Source organism: Takifugu flavidus, chromosome 15 (genome assembly GCF_003711565.1).
Source record: "Takifugu flavidus isolate HTHZ2018 chromosome 15, ASM371156v2, whole genome shotgun sequence".
Lineage (NCBI taxonomy): Eukaryota > Metazoa > Chordata > Actinopteri > Tetraodontiformes > Tetraodontidae > Takifugu > Takifugu flavidus.
Window position 1 is genome coordinate 4147810 of NC_079534.1, and position 14696 is coordinate 4162505.

At 51.0% G+C, this 14696-nt stretch overlaps 1 protein-coding gene across 1 annotated transcript in view; it reads right to left on the reverse strand.

The window, feature by feature from the left end:
* The window catches only part of LOC130538629 (neuropilin-1a-like), a 31347-nt gene extending 20185 nt beyond the window's left edge, over nucleotides 1-11162 (reverse strand). The window contains exons 1-2 of the mRNA XM_057056431.1: nucleotides 10452-11162; nucleotides 9817-9991 (exon numbers count right to left, since the gene is read on the reverse strand). Of these exons, the coding sequence (XP_056912411.1) occupies nucleotides 9817-9991; nucleotides 10452-10542 (266 nt within the window). The 5' untranslated portion in view covers nucleotides 10543-11162. The remainder of the gene's footprint in view (nucleotides 1-9816; nucleotides 9992-10451) is intronic.
* Between the last annotated feature and the right edge of the window lie 3534 nt (nucleotides 11163-14696).

The window sequence follows — 14696 nt, forward strand, 5'->3', positions numbered from 1 at the left end:
AATTTATCCGTCGAGAAAGTCATCCAGGCTATCAACAAGCTAATTAGCTGTTCTCTGATCGGCGTCGCTGGAATTTAAAGACGCAGGATGCCAATTTTACCACTTCCTGTTGTTTTTTTCCCACTACTTCCTGTCTTTTACAGGTCAAAGCAGGAAAAAGGACATCAGTGTGTCTTCACAAGTGTGTGTTTTTTCACTTCCACTCACACATGTGCAGAAGTCGATCGTATTTATAGAAGCGAAGCGTGAAAGTGTTCGGCGAGGCTGCGAGGAGGGCGGAGGCCCCCCGCGGTGGGTGCCAGATCAGACCCACAGTCAGACAGAATCAGAACAACATGGCGGCGCGAGGCCCTGGGAGGGGCCCGGTGTCCTGCTGGGACCACTCAGAGAAGTCATCCTTCACCAGGAACACAGCGGCGGACGGCGAGTTCGTCATGAAAGGACGGATTATGATGAAGCGTGAGAGGAAACGGTCAGAAGGTTCGAGAAACAACCCGAAAAAAAGGCTCCCTGGCCGTAAACAGCTCTGCTAAATTTACCAGTTCGGCTGTGGTTGTAACAGAAAACAAAAATAAGATTTTTCACACATTACCATGGAGACAGGAATATCCATCCCTCAGACCTCGGAAAGGCTCCCGACCTCCACCCAAAACACCTTCCTGTCTTTGACTCGGCGCCGCTAGATCTGTTATCTCTGTCGGGTTTGGGAGCCGTTTGACCTTCAAATGTTGCTTTAACACAACCGTCCGTCATCAGCTGAGGATGGTTCCATCTAACCCAGAACCTTTGGAGGATACTTTTGTTTGTGGAAAATGACCCCACACAAGCGTGCATCACCTCTGACTTGAGTTTTAAGGCGATAATTCCAGCGGTTCCATTAGCCCCTTAGTCAGATTCTAACCAGAATCTTGACGATAGTTAGAATTTGTTACGCCCACAGATGAAGTCTCCCAGTATTTAAGATGGTCCTCAGCTATATCCTCTTTAATGCTACTAAAAAACAGCCCCAGAAGACAGAAAAAGCCACCAAAACCAAAGAAACCCCAGTAAATCAGTGATCACAAACATGTCCCGTTAGCACACAGGGATGAGGGAGTGAGTGGCCACCGGTGCGCCGCCGCCAGATTTCACACACACCAGCGCTTTTATTCATTTATTAAATAAGCTCCAGATGGAGGAGGGAAACATTCACACAGCCCCACATTCCTTCGTTCCTCCTTCCCAAGCTACTGGAGTCCTGCAGACTCTCACACCGTACGGCTCATTAACATGTTTGTGGTGTTGTGTCGTCTTGTACCGCGCTAGCTCCCGCGGCTACCATCTGAGCCCACATCTGGAAGGTGTGACGGGAGCGTTTAGGGGTCGGGGTCTGATCTGTTGTTACGGTCGCCTCCCGCCAAGCTGAATTCTTGCACAGTTCCACCTGTTTTTCCTCTGTTTCGCACCATTTTCTGCAGATATCTGGAGATTTTTGCCCTCGGAAAGACTCCCCGCTGCAGACGGAGGGCACAAGAAATCAGCTAAGCGCTGTTATGCTAACCTCAGAGCTGCTGCGCAATGAGGAGTCAAAAAAGTTTAACAATCACGCCTTTAAATAGACACAAACTCAATTTCATTTTAAGCAACTGTGCAGTTTTTATGCAAAGTTTAGAAAAATACAGGAAACAAAACCAGCAGCAGTTTCAGCTTCTTCTTTGCTGTTGTTCTTCTACTTTATCCCAGAAGATGAACCCACCAAAGCAAACTGTCATCATCATTAAAAGAAAAGGTTAGCGCCGTTGTCGTGAACTGTTAAAGGGGTCGTGCACTCTTAGCTGTGCGCCACATTCCAAACCGCCGCGGTCGCACTTCCAGCGACATCTGCTAACATCATCCCCCATTAATCAAGACTTCTTCTGCTTAATAAAACATTCCAAACCTCCCACGTTGGGTTCTAATCGGAGCTGGATGGAACCACTGACGGATCGTCTGTCCTGTTCCAACAGAAACGAGCAAAGACGCAGAACGTTTGTGACGTTTTCTGATCCTCCCTCGCACTTCAACCACATCAAGAGCAGCTCAGACGTGTGTGTGAGGTGTGAGGATCAGAGAAGATCTCCACATCTGGGGAGAGGCTGCTTTTCATTTGCTCCTCTGGGACCTAAACTCACAGTTATGCTTCACCAAAGGCCTCCACAATCTGTGTGTGTGTGTGTGTGTGTGTGTGTGTGTGTGTGTGTGTGTGTGTGTGTGTGCGTGTGTGTGTGTGTAAACGAACACACATGTCGAACACACACCAGAGTTCATATTTTATCATGTCCTCAGCGAAACTGTTGCACAAATATAGTAAAAGCAGCCAGTTCACACACTTTCATGTTGTAAAGTTTGTGGTTCTGTGAGGGAGAACTGCAAAGCATTATGGGAAGGCAGGTGGAAGGATAACCCCACACCTTTGAAATTTTTCTGGGATCCTCCCGTCCCGTCGCCGAATCCACAATTTGAGACAAAACAGTGAGACGTGAAACCGCGTTTGGCACCAAGTCGTGCAAATTTGAGATGGCTGGTTGATTATTGACCCAACGGCTGCCAACGGGCGATTAGGCTTAGGCAGCTCCCGCTCTCCAAATATTACACATATTTAATCACAGTTCATTTTCCCAATTACATTAGGACTACCCTGCATCTGTTGCCATGGTGACGCTAAGGGCAACATCGGGTTTTCGCATTCAATCTTCTCCATTTCCTCCGAGGTCACTTTCTGGAGGCCCAAACCGGGAAACGGGAACTGAAGCTACGGCCAGCTTATTGATTCGTACTGTCACAGCTTTTCCTCGGCTTTGTAGCACTGGTCACCATGGCAACATGACACCTGTCCAATCGGATCTGCACAATCTGATGAGTTTAATGAGGCAGAGAGGGGAGGGGCTTATTCACTAGCCACTGTAAGCAGACAGGCAGAGAGGGGAGGGGCTTATTCACTAGCCACTGTAGGCAAGCGTCTTGTTTCAGCTCTCAGCTCTTGAGCTCTCAAGATGGCAGTAACGGTATTCTTTAGGAATGAAAGCTTTAATTAGAGCGACTAATTACCTTTTTTCTTCTTGTACACACCTAGATCACCGTCCATCCACACACCGAATTTAAGCTCACGACTCAAATCAAGAAACCATCATTTCAAAGCAAGTTAATAATTCACCGAGCTCATGCCGAATTTAAAAGTCTCCCGAAAAACAGGAAAACTCCTGGTAAAACGCACAAGAGGCCGCACAAACAGCCCCCCCAAATAAAGTGGGTCGAGCAGTTCAGGGTGAGATCTGCTCATCCTTCACCTCGGCCGGGGCACCACAATCCTGCTGGGAAATTAAAAGGGAGATGAGGAGGAGGTGGGATTTGTTCTCATTTAGGAGGCCTTAATCTGACAGACGAGGGGAAGGAACGCCGTTTTCCCGCCACCGCCTGGAGGGTTTAGGGACCCTGAAGGATGAAATGAGATTTGGAGCAAACTCTGTGGGGTTTAAAGTGAAAAAGTTGAAAGTTTAAGAGTTTAAAGCTGATGTTTGGGGGAGCAGTCGTTTTTATTAAGGTCAGAGTGACGCAGCTTTGGGTTTTTAAAGGAAATGCTACATGCTAGGAGCAACAACCGCCATCCGTCTGGGAAACTTAAGCCTTAAACAAACACGGAGGGACGTTTCCCCGCCTGTACTTGAGAGATTTGAGATGAAAACGGCCTTTTGCCACCCATCGCTCACTCTGCACCTCTCTGACACCAGCGGGGGTGAAGCAATAAACGCCGCGTCACTTCCACTGCGCTCTGACATGCGTTAGCCTTGACAGGTTCACCAATACACGCGTGTTTCTCCTGTTTCACACAACATGTGACATTAATTAACCATTCAAACACACGAAACTAAAAACATACCCGCTAACCCGTCCTGACATAACGAATGTGACAGAAATCAAAAGGTCTCCTGTGGCCCCAACAGCTAAAGTTCACTTCCTGTCTGAGCTCCGCCCAACTTCCTCTGGACAAAGTTAACATCCTAGATGTTGTTTATAGTTTTTTTTGGACAAATTCCATTACGTTCCCTCCAAAATGTTCTCTCTTGCCGCACTCCTATGGTGGTCTCAACACTGCCCCCTGAGATGGCTGATGGAACTGCAACACTAGGTAGCAGGAGTCAAAAATGGGGCCGTTCAGTATCTGCCTGTCTAGAGCATAAATGAGTGTTAATATATATAAAAATGATTTACTCAAAAACTGCGGCGTGTTCTGGTCTGGATTTTACTCAACATTTCGCCACCACACCCGCTTCCGTCGGACTTCCTGCTTCGGTCAGCAGTGTGATGAAAGAACAGAGAGTGGGTGGCTGATGTGAACACCGATGTGAACACCGAGCCACTGCAGCCATCAGTGTGTTCTTCAGAAAACCCAAACACTAAAACACGCACGGCCTCAGAAACCAGCGCGCCACATGATGGAAGCGCCGAGCTTTGGTTGACCCGTCGCTCATGTTGTGTAGACGCCTGTGTGTGTGTGTGTGTGTGTGTGTGTCTCAGTGGGAGGTTGTCCTGGGGCATTTCCACACAGACAGATACGACACAGCCACTAAATGTTAAGAGAGAAAAAAGGACTGAACTGTCTGTGCTGGTCGTTTAGGCTCACATTAGTGGTGCTGGTGTGATGTGTGTGTGTGTCTGTGTGTGTGTGTGTGTGTGTGTGTGTGTGTTGGTCGGGGGGGTTTCCTGTTGTGCATATTTAAAATGACAAAGCCTCCCTTGGTGCTCGTCTCCCTCTGGGAAGGTCAAAACACTGTTGGACCAGACCAGCTGACCTCTGACCCCGTGCACCAGCGCTAACCGGCCCCCAGCGTGACATCGAGGCTTCGCGGGTGTTTCCACGATAAGGCCGAGCTGCGGAGCAAACGAACCCCATAAAAAGGGCCAACTCGGCGTCCCGTGACTCCGTGAATGTTGTTTGTAGGACAAAAACAGCCGAAGCTTCTATTCTCGGTAACATTCGGGGCCACATTTCTAACTCGGGACTCTGCGAGAGCCGAGGTGTGAAAGCTGCTGTGGCTCAACCCCCCGAGTCCCGAAACCACGTAAAAACGAGCTGATTCACAAGTAACGACGGGGGCCTGTGTGATATTTGAGCTCTAACGTGCACAAAAAGTAGAGAAACTCAACATTGGTGGGGCTGGAAGGGCAACAGATAAAAAAGTGCCCTCTTAGTTTATAAAGTGCCATAAAGTGCCCACCAGGATACGTTTACAGCCAAACAAAGGTCTATAAAATGTCCACCAGGGCTCGTTTTCCACAAACAAAACGAGCTAAAATGTTTCCAGAGGCTCAGATTTGGTAAAATAACCCCGCAGGTGACTAAATGCCCTCCAGGGCTTCTGGGCTGCCCCCACGCCGGCTGCGGGTCCAAACAGAAAAGCTTCATCGTCATGTGTGTTCTGCCTCTGCAGCATCTGGAGCGTTGCGTAAAAACTGGGATTCCTCGTTAATCTGCTCGTTAAGGGTTTAATCTGACATGTGTTTCCATTTGGGCGCCTGTGTTTATGTAACGGCGATGAGTCCCATTCAGCCGGGCCGGGTCGGCGGGTCCGATTGTTCTGTCCTGTCCGGGACAGCAGCTGATTCTTGCAACGCTCGCAGCTTTTGTTCGACTGTTTAGAAGAAGCGAATCCAAACGATCCCAAGTTGCACAAGAGAAACAATGGCGGGATTCAAAGTTTGGCCCTTTTCCCCCATTAGACAAATATTTGCTGCGGCCAGACGAGAGGCAGACGAGAGGCAGCCGGCGGAGCGGCCGCGGTTCAGGAAGTCAAGCACGTAATCGGGTGAGCGGCGGCCCGACCTGCAGGCCCGGAACATCAAAGGTGCTCAGCAAGTACCACTCTAATCAGAGCAACTATCAAAGGGGCACAGCTGCCTCCGCGGCTAACGCTGCGGCTAACGCTGTGGCTAACGCTGTGGCTAACGCTGCGGCTAACGCTGCCGCCGCGGCTGACGCGGTAGCTAACGTTTGTTTTTGACAGCCAGGGAAAAAGGGCACTCGTTTATTAATTTAATTTCATTTGTGATCAAAGCTGAGATCACAACCTGAAACCGGTGAGCTAGCGGCTCCCGCCGCCGCCGCCGCCGCCGCGTCGTTCTCCTGGCGAACATGGAAACGGAACAACTGTGTCCAGGTTTCTCCAAATGTCCCGGTGCCAACTACTCAGACAGAATTCCCACACTCTTGCTCAGCACTGTTGTTGCCATAAGCGGACAAATCGGGAAGAACAAACACGGAATAGTCAGTCTGGCGGTCTGGGAACGCTACACAGCGTGTCGGCTTTGGCGTTTCCTGTCTGTGGGGAGAAAAAGGGGGTTTTTGCTCTAATGCGGCAACATTGAGCGACAACAAAAACAACTAAATGCTTAAATGTTGTGGGAGCGACGAGATCCAGGCACCAATAAACAAATGACACAGCGAAACATGAAAAAAACGGCGAATCCTGGAAACCCTGGAAAACCGTCGACCGACAGACCAGCCGGGTTTTATGACGACTGTTGTGATTGGCTGCTGCAGGGCTGGAAAACGGAAACATCTGGATTGGGGGGGGGGGGGGGGGGGGGTGGTTTTAAAAGAGCAAAGTCAGACTAAAGGCTGAACACAATGCCGTTGCCGTGACGACAGCTGAGGACATGGTGAGTGTGGTGGCCCAGGTCTGTGCTGCGTCACAGACGGGAACGAAACAGACGAGGTTCTGCTTTACAGCTGAAGAAGAGTTGTGATCCTCCATCATCCCTCCATCATCCATCCATCATCCATCCATCATCCATCCATCATCCATCCATCCCTCCCTCCCTCCATTTACCATCCATCCATCCACCCACCATCCATCATCCATCATCCACCATCCATCCATCCATCCCTCCCCCTTCCCTCCCTCCCTCCATCCATCCATCCATCCATCCATCCACCATCCATCCATCCATCCATCCACCATCCATCCATCCATCCCTCCCCCCTCCATCCACCATCCATCCATCCATCCATCCATCCATCCATCCACCATCCATCCATCCATCATCCACCATCCATCCATCCATCCATCATCCATCATCCATCATCCACCATCCATCCATCCACCATCCATCCATCCATCCATCCATCCATCCACCATCCATCCCTCCCTCCATCCATCATCCATCCATTCACCATCCATCCATCATCCATCATCCCTCCATCCATCCACCATCCATCCATCATCCCTCCATCCATCCATCCACCATCCATCCACCATCCATCATCCCTCATCCATCATCCCTCCATCATCCATCATCCCTCCATCATCCATCATCCCTCCATCATCTATCCATCATCCATCCATCATCCACCATCCATCATCATCCACCATCCATCCATCCCTCCCTCCCTCCCTCCCTCCCTCTCTCCGTTTCTCCTTGTTTCAGTACGCTCAGTATGAAAATAAGTTCTATCCCAGTTTGTGCCTCCTGCCCAGCAGAAACTACGGTAACGGGCAGCGTTAGCCTTCCTGTCTCTGAGCGTCGTGTGTGTGAGCTGTGCCAGCAGAGCTTCATGTAGGAGGAAACAGTTCAGCCAACTCCGAAAACGACGTCCCAAATTATCCCCACCGCCAACGCGTGTTCTTGCCTCTGCTCCGTTTCCCTGCACTCTGCGGGGATTCGCCGTATCGGTCACACTATTCCGGACACGGATCAGACCCGTCCTGGTGCCCCTCCAGATTGGCTACGAGGATCTTCACAGGTCTGAACAGAAGTGTTACTGGTTCTTGTTGCCACCAGTGAGTAAAAAGGTTGAGAAGCAGCGATGAATCACGTTCGCGTTCCTCTTCCAGCTCTGCATCAGCGATCCGACCTTCCGATGCTGAGTCATGGTTTCAGTTCCGTCTTCATGAATCAGACCAGCGGAGAACATTTGTCTTCTCATTCCATTCTCTCCCAGTGACAGACTGGGAACGGGCCGATGGCGACGACCCCATTTCACAGCAAATCTGGTGTTTTTACGCAGAAATTTAGACTCAAATCGAACTCGTGAAGCACGAAGAAGAAACATCGAGTCGCTTTTTCCGTGACTCTTCGACTGACTACCAGGGTTCTGACTGACTGGGTCTTTGCCAGATCGTGTACTGAGGAGCTGTTTCACTGTCCTGGTCCAAAGATCCTTTTGAATTTGGTGCCGGTCGGCTCAGATCCCGCTCCCTCACCATGACCTCGGCGTCTCCGCCGCCGTGTTTTCCAGCAGACGCTGACATCCGACTCCGGAATCAAACACTTAAACACGATCCCGGGAATTTTTTAAAGTGAGACCACGGCCTCGCCAACGGTTCAGCCCGGCTCAACGGGCATATTTCAAACATTTGACTTGTTCCCAAAAACAACAGGCGCTCCTGCCAACGCGGAGCGCTGAGCTGCTCCCCGCCGGCGTCCAACATAAACTCGCACAACAAATAAGCGAAGCCATGTAGCGAAAACCAACGCCTCCACCAAAACCAGTCAGCTCAGGTCTCCGGGTGGCTGCAGGGCGGCCGTGTGGCGGTCTGGAGGTGTGTGTTTGCACTGTGGGCGCTCAGAAATGTGTGTGTGCGCAAATCGTGCAGCCCTGAACCTCAGACCTGCTGGAACCTTCGACCATGTTGAGTCTGATGCTCGGCGGACGACGCCTGTCGGCTCCCCCGGCGGAAAAAAAAGATCATTTTAACAGTTTTCACCCTTCGAACCTGCATAAAAGCGCCGTCGTTTGCACGATAGCCGCCACATTCAGGCAGGAAGCTACAGAACGTGATGATAACGCCGCCCTCGGCCGCCCGGGGCTTCATTAGGTACTTTTACGACAGTGTCGTGGTCTCGCGCAGCTTTGGGGTCATCGCACAAGATGGCGACCCCCTCCCTGACTAACGCCTCCCCGCCCTGCACAACGCCAGCCGTTTATTAGTCCCCAGATGGTGAAACGTGATCCAGGAGAGTTGGACCGTCCCATCTGGAGAAGAGCGCAGTGATTTACGCAGGAGGCGTTTATGGAGCTTTAAAAAAAAAAAAAAAAAAAGGAGAACTGACATAAAAACTGGCTTATTTATGGAGGAGAGCAACACAAGGGCTGTTGTGTGGATGTGCACAATCAGGAGTGTGTGTCAGGGTCAAACAGGCTCTGTGTGTGTGTGTGGTGTGTGTGTTGTGTGTGTGTGTGTGTGTGTGTGAGTGTGTGTGTGAAGGGGGGCGTCAGTTACAGGTTTAATGATGAAGATTTGTGATGCATGTTTGTATCTATGTATATACATATATTGAGACACACACACACACACATAGATGTGTGTGTGTGTGTGTGTGTGTGTGATAGACTATCATGATAGACTAAAAGAATAATGAATCACTTGGTCTACATGCTTCACCCCCCAGATTCTGGACCCAGAAACACAGACAGCAGAGTTCACAGCAACAAAGAGGCTCTTTCTGTCTGCAGAAATCAGGTCTGCATCAATTTGACCCACAAATAATAAAGAACAAGCACAGTTTTAGTCTCCTGCCGTGAAACTGGGCTACAAGTATGAAAACCTGCGGCACCGAAGGACAGACGGACCCGTCAAACTTCCGTTCCTCTAATCTGTCAACCCCATCCTGGGTCTCCTGCCTCCAGCTGCGCAACAGTGCGCACAAGTCACTGACCGACAGGTGGCACAATTTCACCCTGTATCCAGGCAGGATACCGGGAGGGGGGAGGGAGAGAGAGAGAGAGAGAGAGAGAGAGAGAGAGAGAGAGAGAGAGAGAGAGAGCGAGAGAGAGAGAGAGCGAGAGAGAGATCTTACTTGCAGTCTCTGTCCTCCAGATCAAAATGCGGGTTGAAGTTGATCAAGATCTTCTGGCCGGACTCCGGGGCCGTTATCACCCACACGCACTGCTGAGAGGGCGGGTAGGCGCCCGGGTAGCCCGGCGAGGTCAGGTAGTCCGCGGTGCCGAGCTCAATTTCCCCCCCGCATTTACCTGCCGCAACAAAAGGCAGAAAGTTGCTCAGTCGGGGGACAGAAACGGACTTTTGAGGGCGCCTGAGCAGCGTTCAGAGACCGCTCAAAGCTGCGGATCAATAAAGCAGCAGCAAAAATGTGTCACATCTCTGCGCCAGCCATAAATCCACATCCAATCAAACACGCAAAGGTGGAGAATGTGCGCGATGACGGTATTTTACAGGTCGGAAACTAACGTGTGCGCGCTTCTAGTCTGCTGCTCTTCCTCCGAGCTGATTTTATTATTTCACAAATAATGCCGAACTAACGTGTCATGTTTACTCCAAAACCAGCAAATATCAACAGCGGAAACAGTCGCGGCTCGAATCTTTGCTGTTTCGGCTGATTTGAGCAGCGAACAGGTGTGCGCGCACAGGTGAGACGCAACAAATGAGCCCGAATCCGCGCTGAGACGATGAAGACAACCGATCAACACCTACCGGTCTGTGGCAGAGAGGCAACCGCGATGACCTGGCTGAAGAGGAACAATAGCGACCCAGCACGCATCCTCAGCCCGAACAACGCACGCATTGTGTGACGGACAGCACACACGCAGTACGGGGATGAAGGTCCGGGGAGGCGGTTACGTCCAAAACGGGGAAAAACGGACCAAAATGGGCTCAGAAGAGAAGATCTGGCTGCTGTGGGGTCCCCGGCATCCTCCGAGCGTCGGCACGGACCTCCGCGGCTGGAACGGAACAAGTTAGAACCTCCCCGGCAGGGAAAAATAATCCAAACGTGGGGGGAAAAAAGAAGAAGAGTGAGAAAAAGAAAAAAGGATCCGGCTCTCCGAGAGCGTCAGCCGTGCGCCCTGGCCTCCCTCTCGGAGCGGAGGACAGATACTTCCAGCAGAAAATGTCAAAAGAAGAGAGAAACGAGAGCGAGGCAGCGGCGCGCAGCTCCCCGGATCTCCGCGCTCCAGTTCCGTCCGCGCCCGCTGCGTCTGGCCGACTGGCTGTCGGTGCTTCACGGCGGAAAATGTCAGTAAAAAACGCGAAGCGAGCCGCGAAGGCAGCAGCGGAATTTCCACTCCCCAAATTCAGACACTCCCCAGACGCTTGTGCGCGCAACCAGCAGCGACCGACCGCTACGAGGAGCTGGAGCAAACTGACACCGGTGCGCCCTCTGTGCGCTCCTGGCGCATGTGAGCAACAGCGCCGCGCACGCAGGAGCGGGCGTGTGAGCGGCGGCGGGAGCTCACATCTGATCTTTGTTAAAGAAGGAACCCAGAAAAAGGTGTTCGCTTCTTCTTCTTAATGATCAACATCCGAGTTTGTTCCACTGACCCGCGCCGCCGCGGTCACGTGACGCCACTTTTGGTCCAGAAATGAGCGAAGTGGTCGCGAACGGAGACGTTTGTTCCGATTTATGGGTGTGAATGCTGAGTGGAGCAGTTCAGAACTCGAGCTGACGCGGGATAATTCCAGTAACTTTGTGAATCAGATTAAAGAGGACGAAGGATTTTATGAGAAAACGGGTTATTTATTATCAAAGCTACTCTGGTTCTCCAGTTATGTAGAAGGAAAATTAGGAAAATGAGGAAAATCCCTTTCAAATATGCGGCCATGGCAGAGAAATGCTCCTGAAGTCTGATGGCTGGTGTGCGAATATTCCACAACTTGCTATTATTCCATTTTTATGCTAAGTGCCTCCAAGTATTCGCAGTCATTAATCAGGATTTAATAAAAGGCCAATAACAGTGTAATAAATCACACTAATGCTAGTTTTCGATCATTAATTATGTGGAGCGTGTTTGCATTGAGGCGAGGGTGATGCAGTGAGACAGTTGTGGGGGCTTTAAAGCTGCAGCAGCTAAAATAAAAGTTAAACTGGTTTAACGGGAATTCTGCCAGTTCATGTAGCATCAGGAGCTAATCAAGGAGCACTGGAACGTTATTCCAGTTGGGATTCGTAACGTAAACCTAATAAAGCATCGTCAGCATTCCCGGAAAGGTGTTAGCGCTGCCAGCTAACACGGCAACATGTCAACAGGTGACTCACAAACAGCCGAGGCAAGCAGCCGCGCAGACGGCGGCCATCTTGGATTTGAAACCTTCAGACATGAGGTGAAGTCGGAGGAGAAGCAGCGGCGCTAACGCAGCGGCGCTAACGCAGCGACGCTAACGCAGCAACGCTAACGCAGCGGCCGCCGACGGACGAAGACGGGTGGGATTCGTGTAATTACACATTCATAGCTCTGTAATTACAGGTGACAGGCTCATCAGTTGTCATGCGGGGAGGCAGCCGCCGTGAACACACAAAAGCTTCTTTACGTGCGTTTTATCATCAACGCGCGTGAAAATGCGTTCTTTATATCACGCCAATAAAGCAGCCGGAGCGACCATCAATCAATTACTGCTGCGTCTCGGCGTGGGCGGCGCACGATTAATCACGCCGCAAAGTTATTAGAGCCGCCAGATTGTGACGCACGTGGCAACAGCTGCAGCAGCGCGGCGCCGTTAGCGCTAGCTAACGTGTGCCCACGTTCATTGTGCGCGCGTCGAGTTGCACGAGCCGCTTTCTTACTCGCGCATCCGTCACACGCAGGTGTGGACGAACATGTTAAGAACACGCGTGTGGGCGCGTGAACGTGTCACGTGAGAGGTCGCGCGCGTGTGTAACAACGATATAACGAACGAACGTTTCGGCTTCGTCGGGTCCCGTCCAAAGACATCGATCCGTGAACACATGAAAAAACGAACAAGCACAGGAACGTGCACAGGAACGTGCACAGAAACGTGCACAGAAACACGGCGAGAGCCGACAAAGCTGGTGAAAATGTATTAGAGCACAACACGGGGTCGCGACCCTCCTGGATAAGATCACACTGCCTGGAATTGTTCCAGGCTCGTCTCTGGTTCCCACTCTGGGACTCGGACCAAGCTGCTCATTTCTTCACCCCCCCCCCCCACACACACACACACACGCACACACACACACGTGCGCACGTACAGTTACAGCTCCCAGAGGAGCTCATGATGAGGCCCTGGAACGAGCAGTGAAAGCGACGAGGCGGCCCGAAAACCGCAGCGTTTGAGGACTCGGATAATCACCGTTGTCACCATGGAGACAACCTGAAGCGGAACGCCGTAGCAACGCCGGGAAGGGACGAGTCTCCTGTCAACCAGTGGGTACACGGCGACACGGGGGTCACGTGGCGAGCGCCTGTGGCCGGACGTAAACAATCGGCGCCTGAATCGGAAGATAAAGCGCGGCGGCGTTCCGGAAGTTTGGCGAGCAGATTCCAGACGCCAACATGGCCGACTCCCTCTGCCGCTCCTCCAGCTGAGTCCTTGTTGTACATCCGCTCCCGCCGCTGGCGTCGACCCTTCTCGCCGTCTTTGGAACGTCAGCCTCCCGCCGCAGAACAAATCCGGGATGTTTGGAGGATTTTCTGAGAATCCAAACAGCCGTGACATTAAACGCCGATGGATCCGGCCCAGCAGCGGAGAGTCGGACCTTTCCTGCCTGTCAGGAGGATTTCAGCCCGGGTTTCCATCCAAGAACAGCAAATACGAGGAGTCAGGATAGATCGGATCGGATGGACGAAGGCTTCCAGGAAAAGCTCTTTTTGTTGCAGAAGTTTGTGACGCGTGTTTTTCACCTGTAGATGGAATTCCACAGGTGAACCCAGATGAACCGGAAAACATTCGTCACTCTGACTTTTACGTGTTTAAAGGTTCGAATCCTGAAATAGTTTCCAAAGAAGGAAAAAGTTCTCAGGGATCCACATCATTTTTACAAACAGATGTTTGGAATTCCTCCTTTATTCCCTCTATTGACCCAGTTGGAGAGTCTGAGCCATCGTCACGAGTGTGTGTGTGTGTGTGTGTGTGTGTGTGTGTGTGTGTGTGTGTGTGTTAATCGCTCAAACAGAATCCTGCCTGAAAAAGTGTTTCTCTTCATTTCAGCCTTTACTGAATTATGTGGAAAGATTTGATGTTCCGTCGTTTCTCTCGTCAGGTTCATGTCGGAACCAGCAGCTAATTAACGGCTGAACTGCAATTAAACACCTTTTGTGTTCGTTTAAGGGATCAAAAGCATCACAGGTGTCTGTTAGTTCAAAGAAATCTGGATCTGGGAAATAATCTGGGGAGCGTCGTTGCTAACAGGCAGCCAACACAAAAGATCCCAACACGTCGGAAAAGTCACAAAATGACAACAGGATCCAGATGAAAAAACTCGTTTGGTTATCAGTTAATTACAAAGCAAAGGAGCCATTTTGGGCTGAAATCCAGACGTTTCTGCTTTGATCTCTATCTGGCGTTGATTCCTTGATCTGCATCATGATTTCGATTTTCTCTTTGACCTGATGATGTGGTTTTTGCTTTGATCTGATCAGCTTTGGTCTGTCTGGCTTCTCACCAAACCCGCCAACGTGCTCCGACAGGCCCCACGGACCGACGCCACATCTGCAGCGTAGCGGCTGTCGGAGGTTAACGGTCGTGGAGGTCGTCTCGGTTCACCTGAGGACCCGAGCAGGTAATAAGAGAGCGAGAGCGAACCGCCGCCGCCAGCTGCTGCTTTATTAGAGGGGCCAATTACTGCAGCGAGACAGAGGTTACAGTTACGCGGCTTTAATGTCCGACATTACAGGAAAGGTGAGCGGGAACATCGCGCACAGGTGACCCACTAGGTTTTTATTCCTGCTCTGGAATTTTTGATCCCTGGAATTTTTGACGTCG